General features: G+C 40.2%; 1 protein-coding gene across 2 annotated transcripts in view; it reads right to left on the reverse strand.

Annotated features, from left to right (window-relative positions):
- Nucleotides 1-14,779, reverse strand: part of KLHL14 (kelch like family member 14) — a 180,616-nt gene that overhangs the window by 48,434 nt on the left and 117,403 nt on the right. For both annotated transcript variants that reach the window (XM_045510487.2, XM_010946837.3), the window contains exon 3: nt 8,183-8,304. In XM_045510487.2, coding sequence (XP_045366443.2) covers nt 8,183-8,304 — 122 coding nt within the window. The remainder of the gene's footprint in view (nt 1-8,182; nt 8,305-14,779) is intronic.

Genomic DNA, 14,779 nt, shown 5'->3' on the forward strand with positions numbered 1-14,779 from the left:
AAAAGCATGTATTTTTGCCTGGTTTATACCCATCATCCTTACCATTACAACAAGACAAAAGCATTAAAATAAAATTAATCATGTCAGAAGATTTTAGCAAAAACAAGTGAGACCATGCATAAAGCATCGCTTTGTCTAGTGTGAAGTCACGCTCTGATTAAAAACATATAATGAAAGAGAAAGTGATACATCATTGCCTCAGCGGTAGGATTTTCTGAGAGCGCTTTGCGGTTCTCAACATAAAAATGTGGCAAGATTTTGGTCTTTGAGACTCACAATGATTATTGTTCTAGCTACATAACTGGAATTCAATCTTAACCTTTTTTTCTTTCAAGAAATTAAGACTTAATGACCAAACCAGGCATGTCAGTAGGATTAATAATTAGCACACACTGTAAGGAGCAGTAATTTGCCTTGATATCCAGACACAGAGGTAAGAAAGGATCTGCTCACCAGTCCTTTTTCACAAAACCCTCTTTAATGCCAGCTAAACACAGCCAGGCCCTTACGGTATTTTCTAGGAAGCACAACCGTTTGCTTCATCAAAAGCACTATAATTAATAAATATTAAGGTATGGTCACATAGTGATCATTCCCTAGTAATGGAGTCATTTTGTGTATGATACACAAAACCAAAAATTCAGCTGGCCAGGTGTTCCCAAAATGTCAAGAAATCGTCATGGAATTATGGCTCTTCAGTAATCTTCCATGCAAATTTCATCGCTTACACATCGTCATTTGCACTTTAGTGCATAAACCAAGATTATATTCTTGACGTCTAGGAGTAGGATGTTCTTTCAGTTAACCTGTACTGGGTCTACTCTCTGAGCGTGATACTATGCTGGGTGCACTGGATCCACATAGATTTTCCTGGGGACAGTGGGTCAGCACAGATTAAATCTCATTCATCGGCTTGGAGTCTTGACTAACAGCACTTGTTGGTGAGACAGATCGGTGGGGTACATGAGGCAGCACTGTTTGATGGAAATACGGAGACTGATGTTCTGTTCCTCATTCTGCCACTAAATCGTTGGGTACAACACTGCGACCCGTTCAGTCACTTAGAGTAAAAGCCAAAATTGTGAACCTGCCGCTGAAGTGCGTACACGGTCTGGTTTGTGCTAACGTCTCAGCCACACGTCGTATCTTTCTCCCCCTCACACTTTGAGTTCATCTATGCCCTTTCTTCCTGCAGGGTCTCAGGACTTTCTATTAATGGACCTGGAGCATCTCTCACATCTTTACCTGGGCACCTGGCCACCTCTGTCTCGTCCTTCAGTTCTGTTCATCCTCAGCTCCAATTCTTTGGTGATGTTCTCCATGACTCCTAAACTACTTCCATCCTCTCCATCACAAGAGCTTGCATACTATACACCCTTCCTTCAGAGCTCCATCACATTTTGGTATTATCTGTTGCTATCTGGGATTATTTATGAATGCTGACTCCCCCACTCAACTCTAAGCTTGGTGAAGACAGGACAGTACTTGCTTGGACTCGGTGTCGTTTTTTGCTGTATTTGGAACAGTGTCGGCTACGTGGACGGTATCAATTATATTTGTTGAATGAATGAAATTGATGTGTAAAATGAGAAGGCTAGGCAAGAAGATCATTTAGTCTTTCACCACATTCAGTGGTGCGCCAGACCTGGTCTGCGATTTGCCTGGGAGTGACACAGAGCAAATTTAAGCAGCCCGTACGACTCATACTTCGTTCGCGCCGGATTCAGTAGCAAGTACCACAGCTTGCGTGTAAAGAAAGCATCAGGATTATTTGCACACATGCTATTCTCTGGGGAAAGGTGATTGCTATATTCAAGGGAGGTATAAACCAGAAGTAAAGTCAGCTGGTTTTTCTAGGCGCCCAACTTGAAATACAGTATCTGCAGTGACCACCACACATATTTTGTAAAAAAATCTATGAAAAATCCACTAATGCGCTGGTGCATGAATACACAGGAGCAAATAATTCAAGACATACAGCAATGTGCAGCCATGTGTCTCAAATTAGAATTGAGCTCATTGAAGGTAAAATTAGATGCTAACATATTTAAAAAGCCCCAACACAATTCTCTCTCCTTCTTCTTTGTCCAAAGTCATGGAAACCATTACTCCACAAACTGAAATAAAAAGTTCCAAGCTAAGAGACAACATCTGCCATGTTATTACATAAAAGCTTTAGATCACTGTGTTTTCACAAACACCGAAAACAAAACATAAAGGGCCATCACTAGTCGCAATTTCTTAATTCTTGAATTTATCTTAATAACTCCTTGAAACGGTCTCATATAATATGGTTCTTGGTCAACTCTCCAGCCCCATCACATACTTCCCTAAACTCAGACTCTCTTACAGATACACAATTTCATTTTAGTTTCTAGAAAGCACCGTCTCTCCCTTGCCTTTTGGCACTCCCAGTACTGAACCTTCTTACTGATATTGATGATTGGATAAAGAAGATGTGGTACACACACACACACACACACACACACACACACACACACACACACTGGAATACTACTTAGCCATAAAAAAGAATAAAAGCCATTTGTAGCAACATTAATGGACCTAAAGATCATAATTTTAAGTGAAGTGAGCCAGAAAGAGAAAGAAAAATGCCATATGATATCATTTATATGTGGAATTTTTTTTAAAAAAAGGACACAAATGAACTTATTTACAAAACAGAAACAGACTCACAGACATAGAAAACAAACTTACGGTTACCAGGTAAGAAAGGGGTGGGAAGGGATAAACTGGGAGTTTGGGATCTGCAGATACTAATTACTATATATAAAATAGATAAACAAGTTTCTACTGTATACCACAGGGAACTATATTCAGTATCTTGTAGTAACCTATAATGAAAAAGAATCTGAAAAGGAGTATGTGTGTGTACATGTATGGCTGAAACATGGTGCACACCAGAAATTGACACAACATGGCAAACTGACTATACTTCAATTAAAAATAAATAAATACTTTATCATTCACTTCTTTGCATCTGTAATTCCTACCCTTTTTTTTCTTTTTTTCAGCTTTATAGAAGGTCACTTTAGGAAAGCCTCCCTAACCTCCCATGTTTAGATGAAGGGCCCTTTCTGTGCTCCCATAATGGCTGAGCCTCCCCCGTCTGCTCCTCAGCACAATTTATCCTATTTGCTGCCTTAAGTCCTTGAGAAGAGGCATGATTCCGTTTTACCCTGCCATCCAGCTCAGAGTGGATCTGCAATGAGTGCTTCTTCCAGAAAGAAGTGAGGTCTGCAGCTAAGCCTCGGCCCTGCCCAGGCATTTGCAGACTCACTCTGGATGCCCCTGGTTGTTTTCTGAGGTTCTCCTGCAATGAGGAATGCACCATCTACAGACTCTACTTACCGGTCTAGAGATTAAATTAAATCATCTGTGGGGTTTGGTTCTTGGTAATAAAGGTAATTTGAATAAAGGCAACTCACAGATATAAAACCCTCAATCTTACTTTTTTATTTCTTTCAAAGCAAATAATCATCAGAAATGATCATTAATTTTTGACTAACTTGACTTTTGCCCCAATGTAGCCACAAAGAACGGAAATGAACTGAAATCAAGAAACAGGACCAAGAAAAAAAAGTTCGATTGAGATTATCAGTGTGGAATGAATTTATTATTCCCTGAATAACCAGCAATTAAAGCGTTCTCCATTGCTCGGCTATTGGATAAACACCAAACCTGTATTTGTCTTCTAGACCTCAAGTACAGCGTCTTATGTAAGATGTGTTTTCTCAGTACTCTTTCTTCAACCTTTTATGGGAAGTATATATATATTTTTAAATGAAGAGTCCACCAGCCTCTGATCTTTGTGACTCTCCTAAAAGAAACCAGTGATACCCAATGCCTGGACCGTTCCTGCACGGATGGGACCAAGTGCAATGTCTCCCATGGACCAGAGAAGACAACCCAGGAAACGTGCAGAGGGACGATGGTTTCCTTTATTATCCACGACTGAAAAAACACAAGTTCCCAAGTCCTTGCACTACCAGGTAGAAGACAGAGTTGTAAATTGAAAGGAAGAGGAACAAAAGGCATTTGTTTCCCCTCTACCTCTAATGAAGGGAACTCAAAGTAGCCAAAAGAAGGGACACGCCTTTCTAACCTAGTTCATCTAATTTTTATTCTAACGTTATTAAAGGGAAGTCATCATTAGCACATGGAAAGATAAATCTATATTTTGAAATCTTTTTTCCTGTCATTGCTCACAGAGAGCATTAAGAAGCACCTAGTAATTAGAAGCTCTTATCAGAAATGTAGGAAAAAAGGAAGTCAATTTCTAGGAAACACCTTTACCCACCAAGTAAACAACCTGGTCAATGGGGAACCCAAAAAGAGCAGACAGCCCCGCTCTGCCGCCTCCTGGGAAGGCAGGTAAGCTGCTTCCACAGGAGACTTCATACAGACTTTGACATGTCAGTCGCATGTCACAAAAGCACATAGTAGCCGCCGGGATGGTTTTGTTTGATCTTTGCAGGAAGGGTTTAGGGGCTGCAAAGCGCAAGAGGCATGCTTTTTGGCCCTGGCCGTTTGAGCACTCATGTCTCCTGTACCGCTTTCTGATAAGTCAAGAACGAAACGGGAAACTGCGTGCAAGAGTGAGAAATGCAAGAAAAGCAGTGCTGTAAAATAAAAATGAACAAAAGCGCATTTCCACTTCCCTTTCGTTATCAACAGTCAAGAAGACAACAATGCCAGTTTTATTACTATGACTTAACGCTTCACGCTTACAAAAGGGCTTACTGTCATTTTTACATGGGATTTTTAATACTTTGCTGATAAAGGTTGGGGAGCTCTGTTACTATTCTTAACCTTAATTATATAATGTTATAGAAATGATTTTTTTTTTCAAAGAAGAGGATAAAAATGAAGCCTGTGCTAGCGTGTTACCAAAATAGTCTTTTCAGTGGGAATAATCATTCCTTTTGCTATTTAGGTAGACCGAGCCACTGACTGGCTGACTTGAATTTTGTTTTCTTTATGTTACATAGAACCGCTTTTTCACTTCCACTCACCTCCACTCCATTCAATTTATTATTATTTGTGTACTCTTTAAATAGTGTTTCTAAGACATAAATAACAGAGTAAGAGCTAAAGAAAATTATGACTGACTTCCCTTTTAATTCTTTGTTCTGTTACATGTGTAAGGAGTGTGGCTCCCGTAAGTGGGCATCTGTGGTCCCGCCTGCAGGATGGCATCCTTCTACAAGGAGCACATCTGTGAGACAGGCTGGGGGAATGTTCGCTCAAGCCAAGTGGCCAGAGGATTCTAAGATTCAGAGGTCCTAGTTAATCTCAGGTTTTAGGCTTTTGCTGGTTACCTTATTTGTTAGTTTTTATGGAGAGGGTCATTCAGTCAGTAAGCAGACCCCACACCAGGAGCTGTTTCTGAGCAGTTACTGCATTCCCACCTCCCTGCCAACTGGCTGAGCAGTTCTTCCAGGTCAAAAAGGTGACCATGGGGAGCTCTGCAATCCCTAATGTTTCATTGGATTTAAGGAGAATTTGGGTATTTTCTTACTCTAATAAGAAACATTTCTTCATTTATTATTAGATGGCCCAAGTAGTGTGGTGATCGGTCAGTTGCCTGACTTACTTATTCAGTTTAGCCAAATAAGATGTCTTAATTAAAAAATACAAACCAACAGCAGAAATCATCCAGATAAACTGTCTATATTTCTCCAATAAGCCTGAAAAATATGCTTGCACTTGGGACCATGTGGTCACAGCCCAGCAGATAATAAAACTCCATTTTTTTAAAGTACAAATCCCAGTGAAATCAAGAGTGTAAGTAGAGTAGACATTTATTTCAAAGCTAGGAGCCTGCCTGAGTATAGGAAAAAAGATTCAGAGTTTTTGAATAGGTTCCCATCATAAGAACTTTTCTACACATTCATGCCTTTATTTCCTTCCATTCCAAATCTGATGAATGGAGTCAACAGAAACCCATGTATCTTTACTGCTTAGTGTTTAGATCACTACCTCCAACCCATGAAAACTGTAGAAAGTCGGCTCCCTACTTCACAGACGTGGGTGGACGTGTCGTATCTGTTACACTGTAACTCGTCTCCCCTCCGCGTGGAGAGCTTGAGGGGACCGACGCCTCTAAGGTGTTCGGGTGCACACAGTCCTTGTGCTCACATTGGTACTGGTGTCACCACAAGAGCAACAGCACCGGCAGTTCGCTGAGCTCACGCTGTGTGCTAGATGACTCACCAACACGATTTCATTTGGGAAATAAATGATGCTGACGGAATGAAGAAACCATGACTCAGGGCATTTATATGACTTGCTCAAGGTCACAGACAGACGTGGGTTTGAACCTAAGTCTGACTGATTCGAGCTGGTGCTTTCTCACTACAGCCTGCTAAGTAAAGAGGTAAATCAGGTAACGTGAAAAACGTTAAGTGCAGTGACCCTATGTTCCAGTCCATACCTGTTGTCCCAGCATAATTAACAGATCCCCCTCTCATGCTCTAAAGTGTCCCAGTTTGGACAATAAATTGGAACATCACCCTACTCTGAGCAAGGTTTTCTTAGGTATTGTTCATAATGCTTGAATTAATCTTTTTGCCTTTAATGAAGGGCTTCAAGCCAGTAGAACCCTGGACCTTGCCTGAGTGTATCTGGAAAAAGAGATGGATTTGTGAATGAATATCATTTATCACTTGGGTCTCGTGTTTCCCTGTCCCTTTGCCTCTGTGTCTCTGTCATCTCTCATCAAGAATCTCTTGTCCTCCCTCTTTCCTCTCTCCTCCCCCTGGTACCCACGTCTCATTTTCTGTAGGCTTTCTCTATTGAGAAAGTGTCAGAAAATTGATTATTTGGTTTTATTTTAGCTTGAGTTTTGGATGAATCTTTAAAATTCAGCTTGGTCATTCATTCAGATGTTTAAACCACTATTAACGGTATTTTTTTTTTTTGACAACAAGAGGATGAAAATCATTTTAAGCCATCTCTAACTTCTTTTCCTTTCTTCCTTCTCCTTAATCTGGCTGCGACTTTCCCATCGCTTGGTTACTGCACTGCAGCGTAAGGTGTCCAGGGAGCCTTCTCACTGCGGTCCCTGGCCAGTGCTACTGCGGGTCTTGCTGGGGTAGGCTAGCTCCAGAATGTATTATTTCAAGCACCACCTCACATGTCTTTACTCCTCTTCTGCTTTTATGGGCAAACTGTTGTCCTGTTTCTATTATTTTAAAGGGCATTCAGTTAAGAGGAGAGGAAACAATTTTAAAAAATCAGATAAATCTGATAAAATATATGTGCTTAAAAGACATCCAATAAGAAAACCTGACTTTCACTTTTGTCCATTTTCAACATATGGCTTTGATTTATGGATCAAAATTGCTCATTTATTATTTTATCTATACATCTCTGGGCCATTTTGACAGTTAAAATTTAGTTTTATTGACCAGTGCAGCCACTGTGCCCACGAGGGGACTGGCGCACACAGCCTGCTGCGCTCAAGAAGCAATGGCTTTTGCCTCCATGACTGCATCCGACTGGGAATCGTAACTGATGTAACAATAAGTTCCAAACCTCAGTACCCAAGGCGAGAGGTTTGCTGTAAAACACAATCACCCTTTAAGGAGGGGAGGAGAGAAGAATCTTAGGTGGAAGTTTGCAAGCACAATTGAATGCAGCTGGGATGGGCCACGGGCCAGTCTGCCCATCCGAGCTGTGGAGCAACGCAAGGGGGTGTTTCTCTATAGACATGGTTCCACAGACTAAAGATGAACAAGCAAAGGTGCCTAAAAAGCAAAATGTATGTGAGTTACGGAGACAGTGAAGTAAGCAACCATTTCAAAGTGAGAAAACTGACCTGTGCTATTAACCAAACTTTCGCTTTTCAACGAGCAAAAACATAACTGAAGAATTCCACTTGGAAGATCTTGGTCGCCCTCCCTCACTGTCCACCACACACAGAAACACGAACTCAGTGATTTTGGGGCCAGGTTTAATTTAAGTCTATTCGACTACCAAACTGGCCACCTCTGCAATGTTAATTTAGTCTTTAAATCCTCTGCGATACATAAACAGACCTCCAAAGGGAAACAAATCAATAAAATGTCTAAGTTGATGAACCATGTTTTTTGAATTCATCAAGATAGCTCTAACCTGAAATAAATAGGTGGGTGAGTAAATAAAAAAGGACACTCACTTGTCAGGATTTTCCACGTCTTCTTTTCATCGTCGTAGTACTGAACCAAATTGCTGGGGAGCCGGTCTGGCCCAGGAGGTAATCCTCCAACCAGTAACAGCATCTTCTTGTTAGAGCGAATCCTTCACCCAAAACAAAAGAGGAGATGAAGAACCGCATTACTGTAGAGCCTTTTTAGTGGCAACAAAATCATAACCATCAAAAGAATGTTCCTTGCTTGCAGATTTCTATTTCATTTTTTCCTGTTTCTTCTCCCATTCATGTCTCAACAATTTTTTTGAACCAAGCAGAAAAATGATCAAAAGAGCAGCATATCTCCATACTCGAGGAATAATAAGCTCCTTTTATGCAATTTGTTAGAGGTTCATTCTAGAACGACCTTTTTCTTATATTATCCCTTTAAATCATCACTCTTTACAGCTGAGTACACATGAAATGCTCTGGAGTTGTACTAAGGTTAAGCATTAAAGTTGCATGTCAAAAATCGTATTAGTCAAAATCATTATTATAAACCATTCTCCACTCAAAGAACCTTGAAAAAATTAAGGTTATGCGGAGAGTTTGTGAGCCAACTCCTTAATCACCTGGCGAACTTCAAACACCACTTTAGGACAATTAGGAGCACAGGGCTAACCGGGTGGGTTCGCCGGTAGGACCGGGACTTTGTGTTCATTTAATTTAGCTGAGACTTCTGCCTTGTCCCCTTCCCAGCTCCCCTCCCCCGGCCCCCTGCCCCCCGGCGCCACTGGCGTCCCAGCAGCGCCCGTTGGTAGAAATGAGACCGTGAGGTTGTTTCGAGCCTCCCCAGAGGGGAGCCCTGCCAGTGCCCGCCACTGAGCCAGCGGCATGAACTTGCTCAGCTGTGCAAAGTCACTCTGATTCCCTCCCTCTGTTTTTCTACCTTCTCCCCCAGGGGGCAGCCACTGAAAGGAGTGACTACCCACCCATCAAGAGCTGGCAATTCGCTGCTATTAACCGTGACTGTGAATCCCAGTCTGCCTGGCGGTTCCTGAGAACAGGCCTGCAACGTCTCATATGCAGTAAAAGCTGTAAGATGCACCCTGGCCGGCACACTCGACCTGATGGATGTTCCATCCTCGGGAACAGTAATGGATTGAGCTCACTTGCGATTGGAGGGAGGTGGGGAGGCCCAGACCCCCACAAGGGGCCTGCTGATTTAACAGTCGCTTTACGTATAATTGAACTTTTCATTTACCTGAAAGGCTGAAGGTGGTGGTGGAAGAAACGAAACAACCATGACTGAAGGAAAGAGTCCGTAAATGGAAAAGGGTTCCTCTTAAATATGATCGCAGCCCAGTGTGGCTCTGATTCTGTCATTGCACATTCAGCCCTTCGTTCTGATTCAGAGACGCTTGGCAAAGTACGCCCTTGTGGAGAAGCCCTGTTTGTTGGTTACGAACCTAACATTCGGAGAGTTAACTTAATCTAGTTAACGACATTTCCATGTGGAGGAAGGGAACAAGAGAATTCCTTTAATGAAACGCTGGTGCCATTGAGAGCATCACATATGCCTCAGCAGAAAAACACCTTCTGGAGAAACTCCTATTTGGGACTCACGGGCAGGGGAGCTGTACTTGTTGGAGAATGTTGAATGGACTAGCCGCTGGCAGTATTAATTTTGCCACAAACAAACAAACAAACAAACAAACAAACTTAGCTTCTTAGAATTTAAAGAACTTTGGAATCCATGTGCCTTATAGATCAGAAGTCGGGGAAGAAAACCAGAATACAATAGCAAAGAGCTCCATGTTTTCAAGATTTCTGGGATGGGGGTGGTTGGCTGAGAAGGATTAAGGAAACCCAGTGCAGTAAGCACCTCTCTTTGACTTGCAAACAATACATACGTAGTTCATGAGCCATACAGTCCCCTAAATGCATGGTTACAGAACTGATAGAAGACTGTTTTCTGTACTATAGTTGCAGCCCAAATCAGCAACCACACTGCGAGTGTAAGAGAAGTCAAGGGGAGTGCATATATCCTTTACAGACTGCTGTCAGTTTCCACGTGGAGACAGACCTGTCCAACCGGACCGTCGTGACAATGGCACACGTGTGTGCTGCCAGCCCGCTGGTGGGCACACGGACCGATGTTAATGGTTAGTTACGGAGGAAAGGACTCAGTGGATTAGTGGTATGACCAAAGCAATGTAATTAAATCGCTGTTTTAATATTTAAGTAAAAATACTGCTTTTAAAATGTGTTTCATGAGCGACAAAGGGAGAGAAATGCATGGCTTAAATATGCCTGTTAAGGGCGTCTCATTAGTTGATAAGGCCAGCTTCCCTGGACCAATCCCATTGGTGCCTGTCAACACCTACTTAGATGGACCATCTCAGCAGATGAGGAGAAGATGTTGAGCCCCTGTCCTCTCTGCCCAGAGAGCCCGTCACTGCCATCTGTCACCGAAGAATGAATTGAGATTACCAGTGCATAAGCCACTGAACAGCTGGCAAATGGTAGCACCTTCTACCCTGCCAATGAAGACACGATTCAAAGGGCTAGCTGGCCGAGCAGCAACGGAAGACTCCACATCGACTAAGACGAGTCTCTAACCACCGAGGCCTCCTCAGGGAACGTGATGGAGAATTACATGGAAGTAAAGGGAATCCCAGCTTCCCTCAGCTACCGTGTATGTCCCGTGAAGGGGCAGTGCTTTGAGTTCACTCCCTGTCACCTTCTTAGTGACCGAACATTCTCAGTCTTTTGCATTGTCGTAGTTATCTCATCATTTGTTCAAGTTATGGCATTTTTACTTGGGGTATTTTGTTTTTAAAGCTTATGTTATTCAATGTTCCAACCCAGAATTAATATTATTTAATTCTAAATAAAGTTTAAAACTCTATGTTGTGCAGGTGAATCACTTAGAAACCAAAAATAGGATAAAGCATGTGAGAAGTAGCCTAGCGCAGAAGAAAGGACACATAAAAATAACAAAACACATTTGAGGAGCTTTCTTATCATCTTCTCTGTTGACTCTCAAAACACCCCTGCATCATAAGTACAGTTTTATTCTACAGCAAAGTGAGGAAGTTCCTAGAGTCAAATAAAGAGGTAGAAACAGTGTTTCAGAACTAGGCCTTCTAACTCTACCAGGCCCATGATCTTTTTTTTAAAAATTGAAGTATAGTTTATTTACAATGTTGCATTAATTTCTGGTGTACAGCATAGTGATTCAGTAATACATATTATATACATATATCATTTTTCAGATTCTTTTTCATTATAGACTATTACAAGGTATTAAATATAGTCTCCTGTGCTATACAGTAGTGCTCTGTTGTTTATCTATTGTATATATATGTATATATGTTAGTGTCTGCACATCCTGAACTCCCAGTTTATCCCTTCCCACTCCCCCTACCCTGGTAACCATGTTTGTTTTCTGTGTCTGTGAATCTGTTTCTGTTTTGTAAATAAGTTCATTTGTGTCCTTTTTTTTTTCAGATTCCACATATAAGTGACATCATATGGTATTTTTCTTTCTCTTCCTGGCTTCCTTCACTTAGCATGATGATCTCCAGGTCCACCCGTGTTGCTGCAAATGGCATTATTCTATTTTTTATGGCCGAGTAGTATTTGTATGTATATACCACAACTTCTTTATCCAGTTGTCTGTCGATGGACATTCAGGTTGTTCTATGATCTTTCTAAAATTTAAATTTATTTAAAAAATTTTTTTTACCATAAATTCTGATTAAGACCCAGGTGACCTGAATTCCCGGGCTCAATTCACTATTCAGCAGAGAGACTTTGGGTAAATTACTTGGCTTCTTGGCGCCTATGTTTTCTCATCTTTAAACAGAATAGTAATATCTGCCCTGCATCTTCAGAGGATTGTCATGAGGATCATATAAAACAATGAAATGAAAAGTTCTACATAAAATCTAAGGTAAATTATTATTAATCAATCTTCAGTATTGACAATACAGTATGAGCTTTATTTCATTATGCCAAACCTAATCAGTTAAAAAAAGAAAAGTAGTATTTTTCACTGAGATTCTTGTTGAGTTCATATATATAAATGCAAGGTATGTAGAATAGATGAACAAGATTATACTGTACAGCACAGGGAAATATGTACAAGAGCTTGTGGTAGCTCACTGCGAAAAAAACGTGACAATGAATATATATGTTCATGTATAACTGAAAAATTGTGCTCTACACTGGAATTCGACACAACATTGTAAAATGACTATAACTCAATATATATAAATGCAAGGTAATTAAGAGGACTTCACTACCCAGTTTTTATCTTATAATTGTATGTTCTTAGCAAATTATCACTTTAATTAGATTGGCTATCTTTTGAGTCTTGTTATAAGAAAATACACATTTGGACATTACATAAAACTGTGAATCTTTCCAGATCCAAATAAAGGGACCCAATAGAGAGTACTCTACATTTCTTATTTCTTAAGAATAAAACAAATGAGAAAAACCCACACATATTTTACTTTGATATAAATGCAATGTCAACTATTCAATTAGTCCTAGAAAAATAATACACGTGAATAATTCCTGTTGAAAATCTTCCGTTCTTTTTACAACATGCAATTATAATAGTGACAATGACAATAATGACAGATAATAGTGAATGCATATTGGATATTGAAACCTCTGATTATCATGCCATTTATTTGATATGTGTGAACTTCCATTTGAGAACACCACGAAAAACGATACCTTGTGAACTAGGAAAGTAAAATTAGAAGAATCTGAATTAACTTGCTGAAAGGGGTTTCAATTATTCTCTTCTAAACAATTCCAGCAGAGCCTTACAGGTTTAATTTTAGATTAGGCAAAATCTACACTATTGTAATAATTAAGAGTTCCTTCATATGGCAACGTAGTATATGTTTTAGAAGCTCTTTATATAGGAAACCAATTTAGCCAAAATTAATTTAGCCAAAATTCTTTAAAATCCCTTAATATTTTTAAAAATACTCCTTTTTCCTCCTCATCTTAGCATCACCTGGACCAAAGTAATGTCTTTAAAAGATAAGTAATTAGGGAAAGTTAAACAAGAGCTGAGTGTATCAGTTAATAATATTATTTGGATGCCTTTGAGTTCCTAGATTCTTGTGTGGAAAAATGTAAGGTTAAAAAGGCGATGGGATTTGAAGGTCTCCTTTGTTCCAGCTCAGCAACTGCCCAACATTTACCATGTGTCACATCTGTGCGTGTGTGTGCGTGTGTGCTCGTGTGCAGAGGTATTTTGGTTCCGAGGATGAATGATTGAAGGATGACCTAAAACCTCCTGGTGTAAACAAATTTTTCATCATACTGGTGTTCTAAGTACGGTAAAGTCTCATTTATTTATATTTCAGTGATTTGGAACCTTAATAATTGGGAAACAGGCCAGATAAAGTTTTCCTGCCTGTGATACGTGAAAGAAAGTTTTTATTAGCTAGAATGCAAGATGCGTTTTAACCAGTTTGAGAAATCGGCGGGTCTGCTGGCACTTTGGAGCTAACCATGTTTAAAAAGGCTAAGTCCACTTTACAGATAACAAATAATTCCCACCTATTTATTAAAGAAAATGTTCTGCAACATCCTTTAAGAATCAATAAATCAGAGAGTTAGAAGAGAACTCTGAAGTAGTCTAACTCAGGGATTTTCAAGCCTGGCATGTCATCAAAATCATCTGCGGGGATTGAAAAATTAAGATTCTTGATATAGATTCTTAAGTCCCAATTCCAGGAGATTATGACTCAGTGGGATGAGGCCTTAAAAATCAATCAGGTTTCACAGTCTTCCAGTTGGTTCTGACGCACAGCCAGACTTGAGGTCACTGATTTGGCCCAGTTCTCTACATATCATAGAAATCCTTTCACTAGTGTTTTGGTTTTTTTTTTTTAAATAAATATTCTCATCAACTTGGAAATTTATAATGAAACGTGCCTTAGTTGTTCAAATCCACTCTATGGTGGCAAGTTGTTGGGCAGTTGTGTTAGATCCCTCTTTTTCTCCTTATGCTGAGCTGAGAATCTGCCTGAGTCTTTCCGAGAAAAAGAGCGAGTGCCCATCTGCGCGTCACGACAGCCCCTCCGGTGCTGGAAGACGGTTGCTGTACGTCTTCCCTTTTCCGTGTCGAACATTTCCATCCTTTCTAAAAAAGTTTCCATTCTCCTTGTTACCCTGTTCACCTCCTTTGAGCGTATTCTAGACTATCATTGTCCCTTTTAAAAGTGTGACTTTTTTAAAAGTCAGGACTGCACAATATAACAAATGCAGTATGTGATGTGACGTATTTTTAAGGTCTTTTAACTGTCACAATGCCCTGTGGGTTCCTGTACAGCTTCCAGCTGGCTACAAGCACAGATTTTTTTTTTTTCACACAAAGCCAGGTTTTCAAGTCAGGTTTTTCCCTAGCCTATATTTCTTCTAGTTAAATATTCTAAACATCAATGCATGACTCTTTTTAAAATGTTTTTATATCTGCTACTGATTTAGTCACTTTGTTTCAATTCATTTATCATTCAGCAATTATTAATTGAGGTTCTACTGTGTTCCAGTTTCTATTGTGTTCTAAACACTAAAGATCGTGGTGCGAACAAGAGGAATAAATTCCCTGTT

This window comes from Camelus bactrianus, chromosome 24 (genome assembly GCF_048773025.1).
Source record: "Camelus bactrianus isolate YW-2024 breed Bactrian camel chromosome 24, ASM4877302v1, whole genome shotgun sequence".
In the NCBI taxonomy this organism is placed as follows: domain Eukaryota; kingdom Metazoa; phylum Chordata; class Mammalia; order Artiodactyla; family Camelidae; genus Camelus; species Camelus bactrianus.